At 45.3% G+C, this 20898-nt stretch overlaps 1 protein-coding gene across 1 annotated transcript in view; it reads right to left on the reverse strand.

Annotated features, from left to right (window-relative positions):
• Positions 1 to 12240: 12240 nt before the first annotated feature.
• Cul4a (cullin 4A) overlaps positions 12241 to 20898 on the reverse strand; it is a 40296-nt gene continuing 31638 nt past the window's right edge. The window contains exons 16-20 of the mRNA XM_027387823.2: positions 20199 to 20312; positions 17552 to 17657; positions 17007 to 17179; positions 15891 to 16043; positions 12241 to 13696 (exon numbers count right to left, since the gene is read on the reverse strand). Coding sequence (XP_027243624.1) covers positions 13601 to 13696; positions 15891 to 16043; positions 17007 to 17179; positions 17552 to 17657; positions 20199 to 20312 — 642 coding nt within the window. The 3' untranslated portion in view covers positions 12241 to 13600. The remainder of the gene's footprint in view (positions 13697 to 15890; positions 16044 to 17006; positions 17180 to 17551; positions 17658 to 20198; positions 20313 to 20898) is intronic.

Consider the following 20898-nt stretch of genomic DNA (forward strand, 5'->3'; position numbering starts at 1 on the left):
AAGCACCCACATGATTCACAACTATCTGTAACTCCAGTTCCAGGGAATCCGATGTCCTCCTCTGATCTCTGAAGGCACCACACAAGCCCACGGTACACAAGCAGACATTCAAGCAAAAGGCTCATACACAAAGTAAAATAAATTTTTAAGATGAAACGGGGAGAGATGGATCAGAGATCAGTTTGTAACCTAAAGGAAGAATGGGCTTCTTTTTAAGAGCAAGGTGTGGTCGTATGGGTGGGTGCTATCTCCCTTTCATCCCAGGACTTGGGAGCCAGGGGCAGGTGGATCTCTGTGAGTTCTAGGCCAGCCAGAGTTACAGACTTGTGTCAAAAGGGAGTGGAACATGGTAGAAAACATGGCCTAAGCTGGTCATCCCAAGACTTTCATTACTTGTATATTACTGTGATAAAACACTGTGGTCAAGACATTTTAGAGAAGGGTTCATTTGTGGCCAGAGAGGTAGGAATCCATCACCATCATGGTGAGGAGGATGGTGGCAGGCAGGGAGGTGGGGCACTGGAACAGCAGCTGAGAGCTCACGTTTTTGATCCTTAGTAGGAAGCAAAGAGCTCACTGGAATGCCTTCCTGTGACATAGTCTGTTCTCAGTCATGTAGCAGTGTTGTCCAGTAAAAGAAAATGGTGTCTGCCTTTGGATTGCTCCATGAAGTAGAGAGGTAACTTCAGATACAATTGAAGGACTTCTAAGATGTTCATTTTCTCCTAAACATTCTGATGTTGAAAACACATCGAATATTTTTTTGAATGGAAACAGAAATTTCCCTACTGAGTTGTGTTTTCCAGCCTCTGAAGTCTTTTTTTGTCAGTATTGGTGAAGTACAGAACCCTCAAGCATTCTCAACATTCCTTGCAGCTACATATTGGTCAGAGTCCAGCTTGAGGTAGAATGTCGTTAGTGAATGCTGAGACAGTGTACTGAACACCTGGTGATGGCAGCAGGAGCTGGCCCTGCCTGGCCTTCATTGGTAGAATGTGTGTGTTCCATTATGTTCCTGGCTGTTCCATGTTTGGTACTTGGCTTGCTTTTTTCTGTATCCTTTTTGGAGATTCTGTAAGTTGCTCTGAGCCCCTTCCTTTGGTATATCATTTTTCTGTTTAAAGCATGTGTGGACAGTTTACTGTTGTTCAAGTAGAGTCCTTACATAACACAATCCTAACTTCTGTGAACACTAACAGGAGCAGGGCATAGAAACAAAATGAAAGGGTTAGCAAACATGGTTCTATAGAGTGGAGAGTGCTAAAGCAGTACAATGAATTTATATTGCTTTTCCTTTTGAAGTTTTATTATATGTATGTCTTGCCTCCATGTATGTCTGTGCACCATTTTCAGGCATGTTCCTACAGGGCCAGAGGCATCAGAACCCCCTAGAGTTACAGGAGATTGTGAGTGTCTAACTTAGGGTTTTTATTACTCTGAAGAGACACTATGAGCATGGAAACTCGTATAAAGAAAAACATTTAATTGCAGTGGCTCTCTTACAGTTCAAAGGTTCAGTCCATAATCATCATGGCAGGAAGCAAGGCAGCATGCAGGCAGACATGGTGCTAGAGAAGGAGCTAGCACCAGGTTCTTGTTCCTGCAAGGAACAGGAAGTGATCTGAGACACTAAGTAGTGTGTTATCTTGAGCCTATATGAGACCTCAAAGCCTGACCCCTTACTGACACACTTCCTCTAACAAGGCCACACCTTGTAATAGGGCCACTCCCTTTGGGGGCCATTTTCTGTCAAATCACCACAGTGAGCCATCCAATGTGGTACTAGGAATCAAACCCAAATCCTCTGCAAAAAGCAGTAATCCAGCCCCTCGTCTTGTGTCCTAATGTATTTCTAAGTCTCTTTCTGGGAGCTGTTTAGGAGGTTGCTCAAGTGTCAAATGCTGTTATTTAGCCTCTGGTAATGGATAGATTTTCTGATTGCCGATGTCCCTTGAGGTATTTATACTGTATTAGTCTGCTTTCTAAAGTTGTAAGAAAGGAACTTCTCAAAAGAAGATCTGAAACTTCCCTTCTTAGAAAGCAGATTAAAAAAAAAACTTGGAGAACATTTACAACCTCACGTCCTGTGGCCATTGTATATCTTCCTGGACACATTGTCCAGAGCTTGGGTCAGAGGTGGCACTTATGAGGGTCTGTTCTGCTGGGTGTAGTGGCACATGCCTTTTAATCCCAGCATTCAGGAGGCAGAGGTAGGAGGGTCTCTGTGAATCTGAGGCCAACCTGATCTACATAATGAGTTTCAGGATAGCCAGAGATACGTAGTGAGACCCTGTTTCAAAAACAAACAAATGCAACCAACAAATAAACAAACCAATAAACACTAGGGTCCTTTCTTGCTTGAGTGTTGCTTGAAGTCCATTCCTCCTGATGGGAAACACAGAATGGGAACTGAAATTCTTGAGAAGCCACTTCTCCATTTGTGTTCAGGATTTTAATGGGAAGGAGCTGGGGTGGGGTTGGAAGTGTGCTATGATGCTTGTTAGCACCAAGTTTCCCCTACAGATTTTGGAAGGCTGCCGCCCGAACCTCCACCCTAAACAATTCTTGTAGGCCTACTTACAGATGTTGCTAGAAACCCTAATATAGGTCCTTTACATTTACAAAATTAACAGAAATAATAGACCTGAAAACATAAAACTGACACACCACGGAAAAGCAGGCGATGAGGGTGTGGACTGCAACACATCAGATAACACAGATAACAAACCTGCTCTGTCACCCAGCCCATTCCAACCCTCCAGGCATCACAGAAACCGCACAGAAACAAAGACTGAAAAAGAAAGTTACCTAGTGTGGCGCCAAGTGACTCAATGAAAGGGGGTGTCATGGTGGATCCTGAATTGAAAACAAATGATGAAAACACAGAGACAGAATAGACAGAAAAGAACAGATGCCAACCCAATCCATCCACGCCGCTTATAAGGCAATGGCTCCTGGAAGACGGGCGGCAGAACTAGGCGGCTACAATCGCCGCTAACTGAGGAGGGTCCAAGTGTCTTTGGCCTCCGTTCGTACCTCCTGGGTGTCCTCAGGGCAGCAGTCTGTGATCCTCCGGGCACATCTGCCAATCACAGTTGAGGTGGAATACAGGGATGGGGTGGTTAGTACGGAAACAGACATAAATAGCAAAAACAGGACAGACATCAGACAGGACAAACCGTGTGGCAGAGGAATGGTGCCCCAAACCAAAATTACAAACAACCCTTGGACTTTCATCCACAGCAGAACCAAGGGTTCCAGAAACACATCTGCTTCTGGCACATGTCTGCTTTCCCTATGGTCAAAATCAAACTACCCTCGGACTTTCGTAAAGGGCAGAACTCAGGGTCTCGGAACATGTCTGTTTTCCCCTGAGGTCCAAATTACAAAAATCAAATATAAGTCCTGCGCAGGCACAGATCAAATTCAAGTCATGGCACCAAACCAACAAAACAGCAAGAGACATCAAACATGGACATAACATTGAACATATAAGTTGGGAGCTCGAATCATCTTACCTCCAAGATCGAATCCACTCAGGTGAGGGGTGGTCGCAAATCCAGGACGAGCCCCCAAATGTTAGACCCCCAGAAAACTCTGGCCTCCGGGGTCTCAGCCCAGGACCTCAGTCACCCCAATCACCAGGCAGATTCAAAAGCTTGCTGCAAACAGCATGAGGCTTTATTGTTGTTTAACGAGCTAACCCCATGTTAGCTTGGGTCTTTCACCCACCCACCATGGTGGATGGCTAGCAAAGACAGCTTGAAGGAGCTGCATAGAGATCTTGTAGGGCAGCGTAAAGGGAGTGTCTAGGGGTACACACAGGCTCAGGATTGGTGTGCCTCCAGGTTTGGAGGGCTTGCCCTGTGTGGATTGGCCAACTGGTTGTTATGGCCCATAGGCCCTTCCAGGGTGGTTGGTATGCTCTGTGAGTCATTGCTGTGAGCTTGTCCGTAAAGCACACCCAGAGCTGTAAAGCATACCACCACCAGCTAACTTCTGATTGGTTCCTTGCCACAAGGCAGGCACCTAACCTCTAGTGACCAAGGCAAGATCAGAAAAGCACATGTTACTGTCATGGCTGCCGAAAGGGGCAGGCATCTGACCTTAGTGACTAGGTCAGACAAATATGTGTTTGGCTGTTATGGCTGCCGAAATGGGGAGCTGGTCCCTTCAATGCTATGATGAATGGAGTTCCTTTTTTTTTTTTTTTTTAAAGATTTTATTTATTATTTATACAGTCTTCTGCCTGCATGCCAGCAGAGGGCACCAGACCTCATTCAAGGTGGTTCTTTGCCACCATGTGGTTGCTGGAAATTGAACTAAGGACCTGTGGAAGAACAGTCAGTGCTCTTAACCACTGAGCCATCTCTCCAGCCCCTGGAGTTCCTTTTCTAGGCACTGAGGGATGGAGCTGGCAGGTAGAAGTTTTGTTCACATCAGGTCTCTGAAGGAAGCAGGGTGTGAGGATGCAAGACACTTCAGTCAGGATCTTGTAATCTCAGGATTTGCTGAAGGCTGAATGGTGGTGTCAGCCTGGGTCATCTGTTCCAGCTTTGTACAAAAAGGAAACCAGCCCTGCAGTGAACTGTGATTCCCCCTAATAGCACTTAATTCAAAGAACAGGGTCTTCCTGACTCAGGCTATTGGAGTGGACTCGGGGAAATGCCTCCTTAATTTTTCTTTTTATTTATGAATCCACTGAATATGGGTGGAGATGTGGTTCAGTGGTAGGACACTCACTTGCCTGGAATGCATGAGACCGTGGGCTCCTTAAACCTTAGGACACAACAAACAAAACAAGGCTGGGGGAAGGCTCAGTGGGTAAGAGTGCTTATGCAAGCATGAAGACAGAATTCAAACCACTAGCACACAGAAAAGCTGTGTGTAGTGGCACAAGCACCTCTAACCCCAGTGGGCAGAGGTAGGAGGATTGATTGTTGGGGCTTGCTGGTGACCATCCTAAGTCTAGGTTCAACAAGAGATCCTGTCTCAAGGGATTAAGATAGAAAGCGGTAAACCTGATGTCCCTTTCTGGCCTTATTCCTGGGATTAGAAAGGGTCCTGCCCTATAACTATAATGTGATGAATTACAATTTATATGGGCACATTAAAAATCTTACTAGGGAAATTAGACCCAAGAACTTAACCAGACACAGACCAAGGAAATGGGGTAACAACTTCCTTAGAGAAACCCCATAAAGGTGGAAGCCTGTCTTAAGGCAGCTGCTGTCACCAATCTGTGCTCAGGCCACCCAGTGGGTGTATCTGAGAGACAATGCCTTGGTCCCTGGGGCTTCAGCTGGCCTAAGTCCCTGCTGTTAACATCCTCCCAGTTGCCTGTCTGGTCTGCTGCCTGTCACCTGCTTGTTCCTTTGTGCAGGCCTTGTCCTGACTTTCTTTTCTACAGCTAGACTCAAATATGCAGTTCCACTCTTAACCTGTGATACGTGCAGCTACAGCTGCTACTTCATCTTTCTTGCAGCTGGGTTTGAGTTTGTTATTAATACAGACTAAACTAGCAAATTCTGACATTGTAGAATGACAGAAAACGTTTCCTACAAAGGGCACACAAGACAGTGAGGTTCATGTGGATTGCTCCCTGTTCTATTTTGTGGATGTGTGGATGAGGAGTATATGCTCACATTTGCACATGTGCTTGTTCATGTGTGTACCTCTTGTTGATATCTGGAGTCTGCTTCTGTCACTCTCCACTGTATTTTCGGAGACTGGGTCTCTCACAGGGTCTCTCACTGATTCTGGAGCTCACCTCATTCAGCTATGCTGGAGTTCAGGGATCTGCCTGCCTCTTACCTCTTTGTTGCTGGAATCACAGGTTTTCTCATGGCATGTCTGGCTTGTTTGGGTGTTGGGCTCCTTAGGCTCTAGGCTTTCACAACAAGCAATTTACACACTGAGCCATCTCCCCAGCTCCTTGTTCTTAAAGAACACGTTAGTGTTAACTTTCTGTGTGCTAGCATTTGCCATCCTGGCCTCCAACCCTCTGGATCCTTGCAGATCCCGTTCCAGTTTGTGTTTATTTAGGAATGTGTTTTCAGTGGATAGAGTTCTAGGTTGATAATTTGTTTCATCAGGGTTTTTAAATGAAGGATTCAGATTTCTGTGGCTACTTCCTCCATTGGTGTGTAGTATGTACTGTAAGTAGTGTTTAAGATTATTATCTCCTCCTGGAAGATAAGAAAACCAAGGCTGAAAGAACTTAAGCAATTTGCCCAAGAACACCAGACCAGCTAAGCCAGAACTTGCCTGTCTTTTGACTTCAAAATCCTAGTGATCGGCCACTGTAGACCCTTGTCCCTACTGACTTCTGAGGAGGTATCCACATCTCAGTGCTGTCCTGATGTAGTTTGCAGTTAGCCTTCAGTATCATGCCCCTGGAAGACCCCTGAGAGTCTCCACAGCATCTCTTCCCATATACCTGGCTTTGCTGAACTGAGCAGCTGCCTGAGGCATGTGTCACACCCAGATGACAAACCACACCTGCACACTGCAGCTGAGCATGCTCGCTCCTGTTTGCTCCAGGAACTTGACTATCCACTGTCCTTTCTTTCCTATGTCCTGGTCATCTTCCCTGCTGTCTCTGGATTAGGTAATCTCCTTGCTCTGCTTCATCATCCTGAAGAAATTCCTGGTCTGGGTTTTATGCCTCTGCTACACTGGATGAATCTGCAGCAGACAACAAACTCCACCAGACAACAAACTCCAAACCGAGTTATCCAGGTTCTTTCTTTCCAGTTCAGCACACTTCCCACTTGTCCCTTAAAACTTCCTTCCTGTGGGTGTCTGTTCCTGCATACTTTTTTGTACTCTCTCTACTGATGTCACTTGCTCCACTGGGCATCACACATACACATTTGTTAAGAATCCCAGATTATAGTAATGAAAACATGAACTATGAACGCATCAGGCAGATCTTAGGGGCAGGAATCCTGAAAGCAAACTGTCCCCTTCTAGTCCTTGCCCAGAAGGTGGGAAAGTCCTTAGTTCTTGCCTGGCCAGGGCTGGAGTTTTGTTTGGTTTTTTGTTTTTTGTTCAAGCTACACACTAGGGTGTGGCTGACTCCAGTCCAGACACTGATTTCCTCCTGTGAGCACCTTTGGAACTAGATCTCCGTCTTTTCATGGTGGAAATGGGTTGTATCTAGTTCCTAGTTCAGCCATCCCCTACGTGATTTTAGGATCTGGCTTTGGGTGGAGACCTGACATTCTAAAACTACTGTCCCTTCCCATAAGCTTTAATTCAGCAGGGCCTGTGGATCAATCTTCAGGCCAGGATTCTAACCTCCACACACCACCAAAGTGTATTCACCAGTGGGCATGCTACAGAGATTGGAGGAATAATGATCCCCTTAAAGCAATAATGTCTTTACCTTCTCAGAAATGCTTCTCTTATGCAGCACTAGCAGTAGCACTGAAGGGCCCACCTGCCTTTTTGAGTCCTAACTTAGGACACTTTTCTGATCCCAGTTTCCTGGTAACACACAGGTGGCCCAGGGCTACAGGCAAGAGCCAGCAGGGGTGGAGAAAGTATTTTTAGCCTTCAAGGAAGAGCCGGGATTTGGGGCAGACTGATTAGTGCTCCAGTAAGTCCCAGGCTCTGGAGCACAGGTGTCTGGATTGTTACAGAGCATGTTTTATATATTTAAAGTGTTGGTAAGGTGGTGGTAAGATTGCTCAGTTGGTTAAGGGCTTGCCCTGCAAGCACAAGAAAGTCAGTTTGCTCCACAGAAACACACAAAAAAGGTCAGTATGATATCACATGGCTTATTATTACAGTGCAGGAGAAGAGGAGATGGGTAGATCTTTGGAACTCATTGGCCAGTCAGCCCAGTGCACTTGGTGAGTTCCTGACTCCTCCCCACTCTCCTCCAAAACGAAAGGTGGACAGTACTTGAAGAGTTATGTGGTGTGCAGGCCAGAGAATCACCCAAAGCCATATAGAACATAAGGTCTATTCTTCTGAGCAGGAGGCCTAAGGAGTAGCAAAGCTGATTTGCCTTTTTGGGGGTCCCTAATTTATCCTGTAACCTCCACATGCACACCATAGCATTCACGTACCTTCTCCAATAAAGTGTTAGAAAAATACCAGGGACAAAGTTGTTGATTCTGTAGCTTTTTGCAAAGAGAGAGAAATAGGCATCTTACTTGGAGGCTCCCAACACAAACACAGAAATGTGGCTAGGGAACCAGGTAGGTGGCTTTCATCACAGATCTCTGGCAAATTGAAGGACAGTGGAGTAGACAGAAAGGCAGATGTGGGGAGATGGCAGAGAAGGCTCTCCAGAGCAGTCACGTGCATCACCAGAGTCAGGCACAGCAGGCCTTTGCACTGGGCCTCCAGTGCCAGCCTCTGCCCAGCCTAACTCCCCATAAGCCGAGTTTACTCTTGAGACATCAGATGCTCCTGATAAATCACTGTCCTCACAGTTGAGCTTTCCTGGCCTGTTCCACAGAGGCCAGGGTCACAGGTCTCCCGTCTCTTTCCATGCACACCCCTTGGAACCAGGCACTTCTCTCTGGAGCACAGCTCCTAACAGTGCTGTCCCCTTTCACCCATGGGCCTGTAGGAGGACAGCCTGTCCCTGAAGTTCTTGGGGTCCCTTCCATCCTGATCCTAGAATGGGATGGGGGCCTTTCCTTCAGCCCTAGGCCCTTCCCATCCTCGGGTGTGCCCCTGCCTCTGCACATATCAATAGATGTGAGCTTTCTTGCCACATTGAGACCATCTCTAGACCTCTGGTCACACTGTCTCCACATAGAGATTCCAGCCCACACCACAGGCACCTTGGTATAGCTGCTCCTCCATCTTGCTTGAGTGTTAGGCAGCCCAACCCATTCTCAGCTCTCTGATCTCACCTGGACAGTGCGGTTGCCAGTGGCCATATTCTCTGGACATTTTCCAGCAGTGGGTCCTTGCTCACTCTTTACTGACTTCATGCTCTTCTTAGACTCACTCACAGCAGAGTAAGTTCACAGTCAATGGCATGACCAGTGTCTCCCTATTCACCTTAACCTGACCCCTCCCTCTCCATGACCACCTGGACTTTGAGTTGTCCACCTGTGGCATGAGTTTGAGTCAGTATGATCATTCCATTTTCCTCTCTCATTTGGGTGGGAACTTACTCACCCAGTGCCCTGCTGGTCTGTTTTCCTAATGGGTATGGATTTTAATCCTTTAAACAAATTTGTTCAATTAAAAAAATTATGTGCATGAGTGTTTTGCCTGCATGTGCATGAGACATGTGTGTGCACAGTGCCCCCAGAGGTCAGAAGAGGGCATTGGATCTCCTAGACTGTCACATGCTGTTGGGAATTGAATCCAGGTCATGCAGACTTCTCTGTGTGTGTGTGTGTGTGTGTGTGTGTGTGTGTGTGTGTGTGTGTGTGTGTGTGTGTCTTCATGTACACCAAGGCCAGGCAAGGGTGTTCTATCTCCTGGGACTGGAGCTGTAGGTTGTGACACACTTGATTACTTGATATGGGTGTTTCAAACTGAACCCAGACCCTCTGCAAGAGCAGGAAGTGCTCTTAACCACTGAGCTATCTCTCTGGCCCTTCCAGGTTTTTGTTTGGCTTTTTTTTTTTAAACCTTTCTTTGATATAGGTTAAAAACATAAGATGTATGTATAAAGGACATACAAATAGAAATCCTACTATGGCCCAGGATAGGGCTCAGTGGTAGAGTATATTCCCTGGGTTCCATCCCAGCACCATAAAATGAAACAAAAGAGAACCGAGATGTAGTGGCACAAGTCTAAAATTCTAGATCAGGAGTTCCAAGTCATCCTCAGCTATAAGATGAGTTTGAAGCCACTCTGGGATACATGAGACCCTCCCCCTTTTCACACGCAAAAAACAAAGCAAATCCCAAACAATAAATTGCACTCAATATCAATCCTATTCTTAAAAAGTCAATCTTGCTGGGTAGTAGCAGTGCTCACCTTTGACCCCAGCACTTGGGAGGCAAAGAGAGGTGGATCTCTGTGACTCCAAGACTAACCTGGTCTACAGAGTGAGTTCCAGGACATGTTCCAAAGCCACACAGAGAAACTTTGTCTTGAACCCCGCCCCCCCCCCAAAAAAAAAACAGTGACTCTTACCTTAACTAAATCAGTAGAATAAAACATTGGGAATTTCAAAAGTATTTGAGGGCTAGAGAGATGGCTCAGTGATTAAGGGCACTTGTAGAGGACCTGGATGCCCTCTTCTGGCCCCGGTGGGCACTGAATACACAGGATGCAGATGCGTACATACAGGGAAAGTAATACACGTACAATAAAAATAAAAATGAATCTGGGTGGAGAGATTGCTCAGTAGCTAAGAAAACTGGCTGCTCTTCCAGAAGACCTGGGCTTTATTCTCAGCACCCATTTGACAGCTCACAACTGTCTGTACTCCAATTCCAGTGGATCCAACACTCACTTCTGACTTCTACAGGCCCTAGGCACACACTTGGTACACAGACATACATGCAGCCTGTATTAGCCAGGGTTCTTTCTAGACTATATTATATACAATATAATATATATGCATATGTTTATATATAATTTATATATGGATTTATTAGAGTGGCTTACAGGCTCAGGTGTGATGGGAGATGTCCTTCTGTATATATGTTTCTCTTATTGGTTGATAAATAAAGAAGGTAGGCAGGACTAGGATGAGAATTCTGGGAAAGGTAGGCAGAGGGCCCACCAGAACAGTTGCCATGTAGGCCGCCAAAGGAGTAACAGGTCTGGACCCTTCTCAGGTAAGACAGACCACTTGGGAATAGTTAGATTAATAGAAATGGGTTAGTAATTAAGACAGAGCTAGCCAATAAGCCCTAGTCATTGGCCAAAAGTTTTATAATATAGCGTCTGTGTGTTCATTTGGGGCTGAAGGGCAATGGGACCAGCCAGGACAAAGATCCTCTAGTTACACAGGTCCAGTTAGTCCATCAGTGTCTGTTTCCTGAAAAAAGTTCAGGAATCCAGTAACTCAGTTTTTGAGGATGGATGTCTCAGCTGGTCTTCAAGATATGTTAGAATCCTGAAGATGTAGGATCTAATGCTAATGCCACTGAAGGAATGCCTCAGTGGCAGGATATAAGAACTTGCTAGTGAGAATGAGGGAATGCTTGAAAAACAGCAAAATTCCAGATTTAGGCTGGGTCTTTCCCACATCACATGATCTGGATTTAAGATGAGTCTTCCTACCTCAGATGATCCAGTTAACTAAACACCCCTTACAGGTGTGCCCAGCTACTTGGGTTTTTAAGTTGACAACCAAGAGCCATCACACAAGCAAAACACCTACCTACACACATTCCAAAAGCATCCTTCTTTCTTTCTTACATTGATTTTGTGCTTGTGGAAGTCAAGAGGGTGGCCTATTGGTAGTTGGTTCTCTTCTTCCATCATGTGTACTCCTGGGACTATGTCATCAGGGTTGGTGGTAAGGGCCCTTCCTCACGCACTGAGGCACCTTTCTGTATTGTAAAGTGAGAGACAATGCCCATCATTTTTCCTTTTTTGAGGACCAGACATAACCAGAGCCCTGCTAACAAAGCACGCTGGGTAAGTGCTCTACCTGGAGCTACATCGTCAGTCTCCCCCTTAACTTTGAAGACAGAGTTTTCGTGACCCATGCTGTGGCCCAAGCAGGCCTTGAACTTGGGACCCTCCTGCCTCAGCCTCCTGACTGGCTGCAAGGGTGGCCGACACCACTAGGCATGGCTGAGGAGTCCTGTCTTTGAATGCTGTGGAAGACAGAGTAGTGCTACATCATTCACATATTCAGGGACTTCCTAAGACCTGCTCCTCAATAAAAGGTTGATCTTCATGATGCTGCAGAAACACAGTATTTCACAGAAGTATTGAAGGAGGGCTACTAACTTTATGTCACAGCTTCCCATGTTTCTATTAGGTTTTCTAAGCAAAACACTTTCTGAAGAGCATCTGCTAACCTTATAGTTTCTTTCTTTTTTCTTTTTTTTTGTCTAGGTGCCCTTTTGTTTTCTGTTATTTTCTTCCTGCTTTTTTTCCACATTAAGTTTCACTTTGGTAAGACACTGAATAAGGCTGCTAAGTGAGAGATGGGGCGGCAAAGAGTTGGCTGATGTCCTGCTAAACTAGTGCCTCAGTGGAGGAGACAGGAAGGGACAGTCATGTGATGGTGACAGGTGCTTTCCTTTGATCTGTCAGCTGTTAAGGCTGCTGAACAGTTAGGAGGAAATGTGTAGTCTGCATACCAAAAATTTTATTAAAGTAATTTAAAGGCCAATTAAACTAGTTTTATTCAAAGTAAGTCTACATTAAATTACAATATTAACAATCTGTAGACACAATGAACTTAAAATATAAGAAGTAGAAATAGAAATCTATTTGGTCTTTCAGAGACCACATATCATAGAACTCATAAATGAAAATTTACAAATATAGAAATGATACTTAAAGAGTAAGGATTTTAATATGGGAACCCAAAAGATGTCAGAATTTTAAACATGCATGTTTCAAAAAGGGAGAATCCTTTAATAATTTAGCATAAAATCGAGTTATATAAACTTGGTATATTCCAGAAAATATTGCTTTAAACACTTATACATGATCAAAATTCCTTTGGTAGCTTTTAATCAAAATGAAACATGCTACTTTGTAAAATATAAAGTACTTTTAAATGTTGCAAAAGTGTCTGTCATCATCACCATGCCAACACCACCATTGGAGCCTTGTTCTTACTGCTCAACCTCACGTGTGAACACATAGTATGTCACCAGGCACCAACAAATCCTTAGCCTTTTGACAAAAATAACTAAGCTCCATACAGCGCCAGGGCAGAGATCCAAGACAGTCCCTATGCAAGACTATGAAACCAGGCCCAATTTTATTATGGTCATCACACAAACTGCAACCTCAACAGTCAAACAGCAGTCACCCCAAGCCAAAGCCAGGACCTCCACACTCAGCCAGCATGGAAACAAATGTGAAGCCCCCAAGCCCCTAAACAGAAATGACAAGTAGCCTTCTGGACGGGCTCTGTATCTCCAGTGACAGACATGATGTCCTCTTGGCACATCAGGGACCTCACTTAGAAACCTGATTTACAGAAGCCAAAAGTTTGGAACTTTCTGAAAACGCACAGAACAGCGGTCAGTGCTTAGGGTGCAGAGCTGAGTGGCAGTCTGGACGCGGCTTCTCCCAGTGCCCAGCCCAGGGTTCCCTCTCTGAGTGTTCATCTGGGGAAGAATGCAGCATCTAGGGTATTTCCACTGTGTCCCACAATCACACACACAACACACCACGCCCGTGGCTTTCTGCCAGAGGTACAAGAGCTTGTGAAGGAACTAAAATCGGCATGTCCAATCTAAAGCCAGAGAGTACAGAAACAAAGGAGGGGAGGAAGAATGGAGAGGAAAGAAGTGTGACATCTCAAGTCCTTGCACCCTGGGAAGGATGACCTGAGAACCATGTTCTCCGCTTTGAGTCCAGGCGCCCACAGTTGCAGCTGCAGGGACCTGGAAACAGCACAGCAGCCATGTTCACACTCTGCAGGTGCGTTCTAGTGTTTGTCTCATTGGGAGACGGCAGTCTGCTGACACATCACGCCACATAGTGGTACTGATTTGGACTGTCTTTGTCTCGCTCCATATAGTCTCTGTCTATAAGTGATTCAATCCTCTTTTTCAAATCTCCAGGCTAGAAAAGAGAAATCAAAATTTTTAGCATAGAGCACTAGACATACAAACGTAAACATAACATCCTGCATGACACATATAACAAAAACATGCAATTCTATAACAGACATATTTACACCGAGATCACTGATAATTGCAAAATGATCATGTTTACATCATATTCTGAATAAATGTTTGCACAGGGATGATTGCACCTGGCTTCCTTACCTCCTTATATGAGTGTGTAAACAGGGCAATTCCTAAGTGTGGCACAGCATGTTCTCACATGTTTGGAAGGAAAATCTGACCATGTTGTAGTGGGCCATTCTTATTTTGCTATTATTATTGTTGTTGTTATTATTACTTGTTTTTTTCTGAGATGGGTTTCTTTGTGTAGTCCCAGCTATTCTGGAACTAGTTCTGTCCTCAAACTTATAGAGATCCTCCTACCTCTGCCTCTTGAATGCTGGGATTAAAGGCATGTGTCACTACTGTCCAGCTTGCTGATGTTATTAAGAAAAAATATTTTTACACTTAGTTCTTTTGTGTGCAAAAGAACGTGGGCACATGCCAGGACACCTATGTGGAGGCCAGAGGACAACCTGGGGGACTTAGTTCTCTCCTTCTACCATATGGGTTTCACTCAGGATGTCAGGCTTTGTAACAAATGCCTTTATCCTCTGAGCCAGGGTTTTGCTCTATTTCCCAGGCTGACCTTGAACTCATTATGTAGCCCAGGCTGGTTTCAAACTTGCAGCAATCCTCCTGTCTCAGCCTCCCCAAGATAAGGATTATGGGTATGAACCATCTCCAACCATCGTCATCCTTTGTTCTCAAACCTAACGTTCCATATACACCAGATGCTCCACATCTCCACGGTGGCTCTGCTATGTTACTGCAAAAGTGTACCTGTCATTGTCACCACATGGACATCACCACAGAGACTTTTTCACTGGCTTTAACTGCCCTGTGGATACAAAGCAGGGGACCAGTCACAGGCTCCCAGCCTGCCTTTGTTGCTTTGCTTTGTGAGATAGGGTCTATCTATGTAGCACTGGCTCTCCAGGAACTTGCTATGTAGACCAGGCTAGACTCAAACCACAGAGATCTGCCTGCTTCTACCCGAGTGCTGGGAGTAAATATGTGTATCACCATGCCAGTCAGAGTTCAGTCTCTGTGGATGACTAAGACCAGAGCTGAGTCCACAACCTTATAGTGTCTCTGCCTAACAGGTGCCTGCCTCACTTTTGCTGCAGTAGGAAACAAATCAGTCAGCAGCACTTGGGAGCCAGGGCCTCCTGCCAAGGGAGCATCGTTTCCCAAACAGCAAACCCTTCTATTCAGTGCAGGCCATGCATTTTACAAGATAGGGCTCAACATACCATTAGCTATAAAAAGCATGAGGGTTTTCCCCAGCTGCACAACTACGCTCTACACTTAATTACCAGGTCACTTCATCTGCAAAGGGACAAACAGATGCCCTGGCTTGGGGTAGGAAACAACAACAGTATTGATGGGTTGTGTACCCATCATCATGGAGGGGAGGGCCAGGTACTCGACACACCTGTCCTTGAGGCACTGACTAATCAGTCTGTCTCAGTGTGACTCCCTGATAAAGAAGACCAACTCAGATGTCATGTAACCAGGGGACTTCCAGATGCTGAAGGCCAGAGGTCCTGAGAGTTCAATTCCTTCTGAGCTAACTAACAACGCACTCACTGTAGGCTGTATTTTATGGCATATTTTTGTAATGCTCCCCTAGCTCATCTGCATCTTACATGTTGCAGAATCTCAGAACTCAGTTCTAGAACAAGAAAGAGGGACAAGCCTGAGGCTGACTTACATCTCCAAAGTAGAAAATGCTATGTAGCTTGTGAATGTTGAATCCAGCAGTTACCAACAGCACTACCACAAGGGCCCGGGGAGTTACCAACAGGGAATGGCTTACAGGGCCACAGTTAGGGAAGAACCTCTGTCCTGATACCTCGTGGCCCTCCACTCCCTCCTGAAAGCACAAGCATGCAACATGCTTGGAGGAGCTGAGTCTGGTTTCTAGGGTGCTAATTAGAGGATCTACACAGAGCCCTGGCTATCACGTGTGCTGGCTTCTGCTCACACAGGCCCCATGGAAACAGTTACATGCCAGGACACTGAGACTCTAGCATGTTCTGTGACTGAGTACAAACCTAACACCCAATTGTGCTGACAGAAGTTACCTTTACTGGAAATTTCAGCTGATTGTACAATTCAGAAACTAGAAGGTTGTGACCAAGAGTCTTTCTCATTTTCATTATTCGGACTATGGCAGCGTCGATCTGGTACTGTCTGTCCTGGAATACTCTCTCTGTGGTACTAACTTGTTCTTCAACCTGGACAAAAGAAGAAAGAACTAGAGGTGTGTAAAGATGTTTCAGTGTTGCTTTGTTACATTGTAATTTGTTCTATGAAAGCTCAACTTTTCACAAGTGTATAACTCTAAAACTAATACTTGGACAAGTAATTTTAAGATTTGTAGTTTTCTTATACAAATGCTTATATTAAGGCTTCCTAGCAGCAAAGGACAGCTGTGAGCCCCTGTGGATACTGGGAACTCAGGTTCTCTGGAAAAGCAACCATTGTTCTTAACCACTGACACACCTCTTTTGCCACCTTATACTGCATTACTGAGTAATTTGAGAATTTGAATATATTTTCTGTCCAGCAAATTGAAAGCCTCACGATGAATGACATAATCATTGTATATGGGAGAGGAGAAATCTAATAATTAAATTTGTTCCCCCTGCCCCCCCCCCCACACTCAGTAAGAACTCTCCTCATATACCTACTTAGACTAAGCATTTCTAGGAATGAGGAGGCCATTAGAAGCCACTGTGTAGCTACTGGTCAGAAGGGCTGGCAGCTTTGGTCTTAAGCTTGTGTACATTTGGGAAACTAAGAAAGAGCCTGCTCCCTGCTGGAATTGCTGTAGTCTGTACATTCTGTGGGAAAACTCCTTCTTCCTCCAAGGCCTAGCCTGGAGCAGCTGACTGTGCCAGGCAAAGCAGAAGGCAGGCACTCGATCTAGAAATCCCATGAGCTTCTTTAGCACTGGCATTCGATACAGGAAGGTATGATTTCATATATGGGCACAGCTGTTACACATATTTCACCACTTTTGCTTCTACTGATAACATAAAATTAATGAAAGATACACGAAAGGGTACTATTCCAAACCCTGCATTTGCACTAGATTCAGACATGTGCTCTGACCTCTATTAGTCAAGACATTACTAAGAAAGGCTAAGGATTCCATGGTGAGACCACAAAAGTGAAGAGAGAAAGCTGGCACTTACGGTTTCCTTCATCTGTATCTGATTGATCTTTATTCTGAACAACTTGTGTTTGAAGTCCCCATTGAAAATGAACTTATCTCCATCTTCTACCTCCTTGCCTTTGGGACTTTTAATCAGAACCCGTGCTTTACCACAGGCAAGAGACTGCAGTGTTCTTCTCAACTCACTGTCCTCTGAGGGAGGCAAAGGAGACACATGTCACAAAACACATGAGACTTAATGACAACGAGAGAGAGCAATGAGAGAGAGCTGGTGTGACAGCAAAGTGTAGGGTCTATGCCCCCCCACCCCATGTGCTGCTGCAGGACTAGGTCCTGTGCATGCGGGGAAGTACTCCACTACTGCCCCTCCAGCCCCTCCTCTTTTTAATTAACACAGTAGTGTCAAGAGCCAGGTGTGGTGGTGCACACCTTTAATCCCAGCAGTTGGGAGGCACAAGTAGGTGGATCTCTGTCAGTTCCAGGAAAGCCAATGTGACATAATGAGACTCTACTTCCAAAATAAACAAAACTAAAACCAAAAAAAGCCACAAGAAATCTTCCTACCTATGCCGGTGGCCATTTTTATTTCTTCAAAGCTGAATCCGTCCCCCTCATTGAACATGAGCAGCACCAGTGTCTGGAAGAGGGACACCTGGAACTCCTTCTTCCCCTTTAAGAAAATGAAGACCATCACAGAGGCTGCTTGGACTCTTTGTGAGTTATAGCAGACTGCTTTATATGCACTGTGTTTGGGGGGATTCAGAACTTGCTAACACCACCAAGTAAGAAGAAATTACTGATTATAAGAGAATGAAATGATTACTGGGCATTGCACTTAAAAAATTCTTGTCTTGGAGCTGGATATGACAACATACACCTGTGAGCCAGTGAGCCTCCTGAGCTGGAGGCCAATTCAGGCTGCTGTGAACCCACTGCCTTTTGCGTTTTAACATTACTTTCCAGACAGCAGGCCTATCTGTTTGCTGCTATTACTGTTTTTAAGTCAATGTCTTGCTATACAATCCGAGAGTAGCCTTGAACTTTCTGTCCTCCTGCCTCTGACTCTTGAATGCTGGGCTCATGAACATGTACCATCACACATGGCTTGCTGAGGCTGTGGGTGGAGCACAGGAAGGCTGGACAACAGCCTGGGAAAAAAGGGCCTGCAGAGTGCTTCTCCACACCTGGTTCAAAAACAAATAGTGCTCCATCAGCACCGTCTCCACTGCTCAGCTGCTCTTATCTAGAATGTCCCAGTGCTCATATGCCAGCCAGTACCATGAAATCTAACAGTTTCGTAGAAGACAAAGGACAGGAAGGGAATTTGGGGGAGCAGCAGTGTTGGGTACCTCTTGTTGGACCCAGCCCTGACTCACATGAGCAGAAAGCTTTAGGGGCTGTATGCTATCTGAGAGGTCAGCTCTTACCTAAGTCAGAAAGCAATCAAAGACACAGGTGGCAGAACTGGACTTGCAGAAGAGTGTATGTGACACCTATGCAGTATACAGTGTACTAGAATAATGGCTCTACAAAACAGGAACTTGGAGTATTCTCCGTGACATACTTAAACATACATGATTTATATATTAAGAGTTAGATGTGAACATGAAGGCTGTCTCCCATGCACTGCCTGGTGACAAGCTTCTCTTGTATATCCATGCAGCCCATGTCTCTCCTTCTTACATGATTGCTGGTAACAGCAGTGAGCATTCTTATCCCCTGATCTGTGAAATGCCTTAGCAAGGACTCCCAGCTCTAACTGAAGTGACTTGACAAGAGAGTATGTGGAAATCTTGAAATATTTCCCTCTTGGGTTCTTGGCATATGACAAACTTTGTTTAGTGGCTTGGCCCTTTACAACAGAAGGAAGACGTAACAGCTAACAGAAAGAAAGGAAGAAAGAAGGAGCAGCTGGAGAAGGCTCAGCAGTGGAGCTTGCTATTCTTGTATGGAATCAGAGCTGTCTGCAGTTAGTTTCTGGGTATTTTACCAGCTTTCGGACTCCTTGGGCTCATGCACACATGCACAGGAACACCACAACAGGTTGCTTCTTACAACTGGAACTAAGGCAGTGAAAAGTAGATAATCTGGGGGCTTTGATCTATATGGTTACACTTCTACATGCCACTCTCCATGACACTACACAGCTTGATTCCCTCTGGTAGCTGCACCTGCTGGTCTTCTCTGGTATCTGTCAGCATCCTGGCCCACAGCCACACCTCACTGTGTTTTAATCTGCAACCTTTTGTTCAGCAGAAAACTGGTGTACATTTTCACCACACCGGGTTTCAAGTTTCTTATATAGTTGCCTTTTCACACCCACTGCTCTTTTAATGACTGCATGTGTGGTGTGTACCTGTGTAAACATGTGTGCTGGGGGGCATGCAGAGGCTAGAGGAGGATGCTGCTTTCCATCCTTTTCTCTGGAGGGTCTCTTGCTGAACTTGAATCTCACTACTTTTCAGTGAGGCTGATGGCCAGCAAGTCCCTGTGACTCCCCTCTGTCTTTGCACACCTACTGCTTAGGTTATAGGTGAGCGCAGCCATGCCTATTACAGATGTTTTAAGTAATATACTGTGTTCATTTTTCTGTATGTGCAGGTGTGCCTATTATGGTGCATTCATGGAGGTCATGGACAGCTTGTGGGAACTGTTTCCCTCCTTTTACCATGTGGGTCCTGGGGAATCAACTCTGTCAGGTGACTCTAGCAGCTGTGGCATCTTGCTGATACCCACACCTGGTTTTATGTGTGTGCTGGGGGTCTGACTCAGGCCCTCATGACTGTGCAGCATGAGTACTTTAATGATTTATTTCCCGACCCTGGTAAATGGTTTTCTGTTGATTAATTTACTATTGATTTTTGTTAAGCAGAATATTTACCCTTTACTTGTTTTTTTTTTTTGGGGGGGGGGCAGAGTTTCTCTGTGTAGCTTTGGAACCTGTCCTGGTACTCCCTCTGGAGACCAGGCTGGCCTGGAACTCACAGAAATCGGCCTGCCTCTGACTACTGAGTGCTGGGAATAAAGGCATGTGCCACCAACGCCCGGCACTTGTTATTTTTATTGATCAAGAAAAACTAGTGCTACATTATATTGAAAAAAAAAAAAAAAACTTGCCTTTCATTGCTATGGGAGTTCAATTAACAATCTGAAAAATTTTCCTAACACCCAGGAGAATGGAAGAAACAAGAGTACTAGATAAAGAACTGACCTCCTTAAACTCCGCCTTTAACACAGCATGTCCCAGTGTTGTCTGCCACTGGAGCTTCCGACCACTGTGCTTGCCCAGGTAGAAAGTCTTGAATACTTCCTGAAGTCTGACCATCTGCCAAACCAAGAGACAAGAGAGACTGAGCATACCCTTACAGAGCTCTCACAGGCCTGCACAGCTGACCTGAGAAGGCAGGCCCAGATTCTGATATTTATTTTTCTGAGTTCTGAACCCACAGGCCCGAGACCTCTGGCTTTTTTCTGTTTTGGTGCTTGACACTCAGGCTTCACTCACTCCTGCTGGTCACCTCTAGTGGTACATGTGGGTACCCTGAGTCACATGGTGCCTGTAGTCCAGCGACTTCCTCTCCCTCTGGCTAGGGCTGGTGTCACACACTATCATTGTTTGTAGTGAAATGGCCAATGGAGGCTCATGTGCTCCAGGCTTGGCAGCCAGCACAGACTTTGGAAAGCAATTGAGCCATGAGGGCTTTGACCTTATCAATGAATTAGTAATTTAACAGCATTGGAAAGTTCTGGAAACTCAAAGGTGAGGCCTCTTTGGAGGAAGTAGGTGACTGGGGATATGCCTTTGAGAGCATGTCCTGTTCCTGGCCTCTTCTTGGACCCAGGAGATGAGCAGCCTTGACCCAGAATGCTTATGCTGCAGGGGTGCTCCTGTTTTAAAGTGCTAGATCCAT

Source organism: Cricetulus griseus, assembly GCF_003668045.3.
Source record: "Cricetulus griseus strain 17A/GY chromosome 1 unlocalized genomic scaffold, alternate assembly CriGri-PICRH-1.0 chr1_1, whole genome shotgun sequence".
Classification (NCBI taxonomy): Eukaryota; Metazoa; Chordata; class Mammalia; order Rodentia; family Cricetidae; genus Cricetulus; species Cricetulus griseus.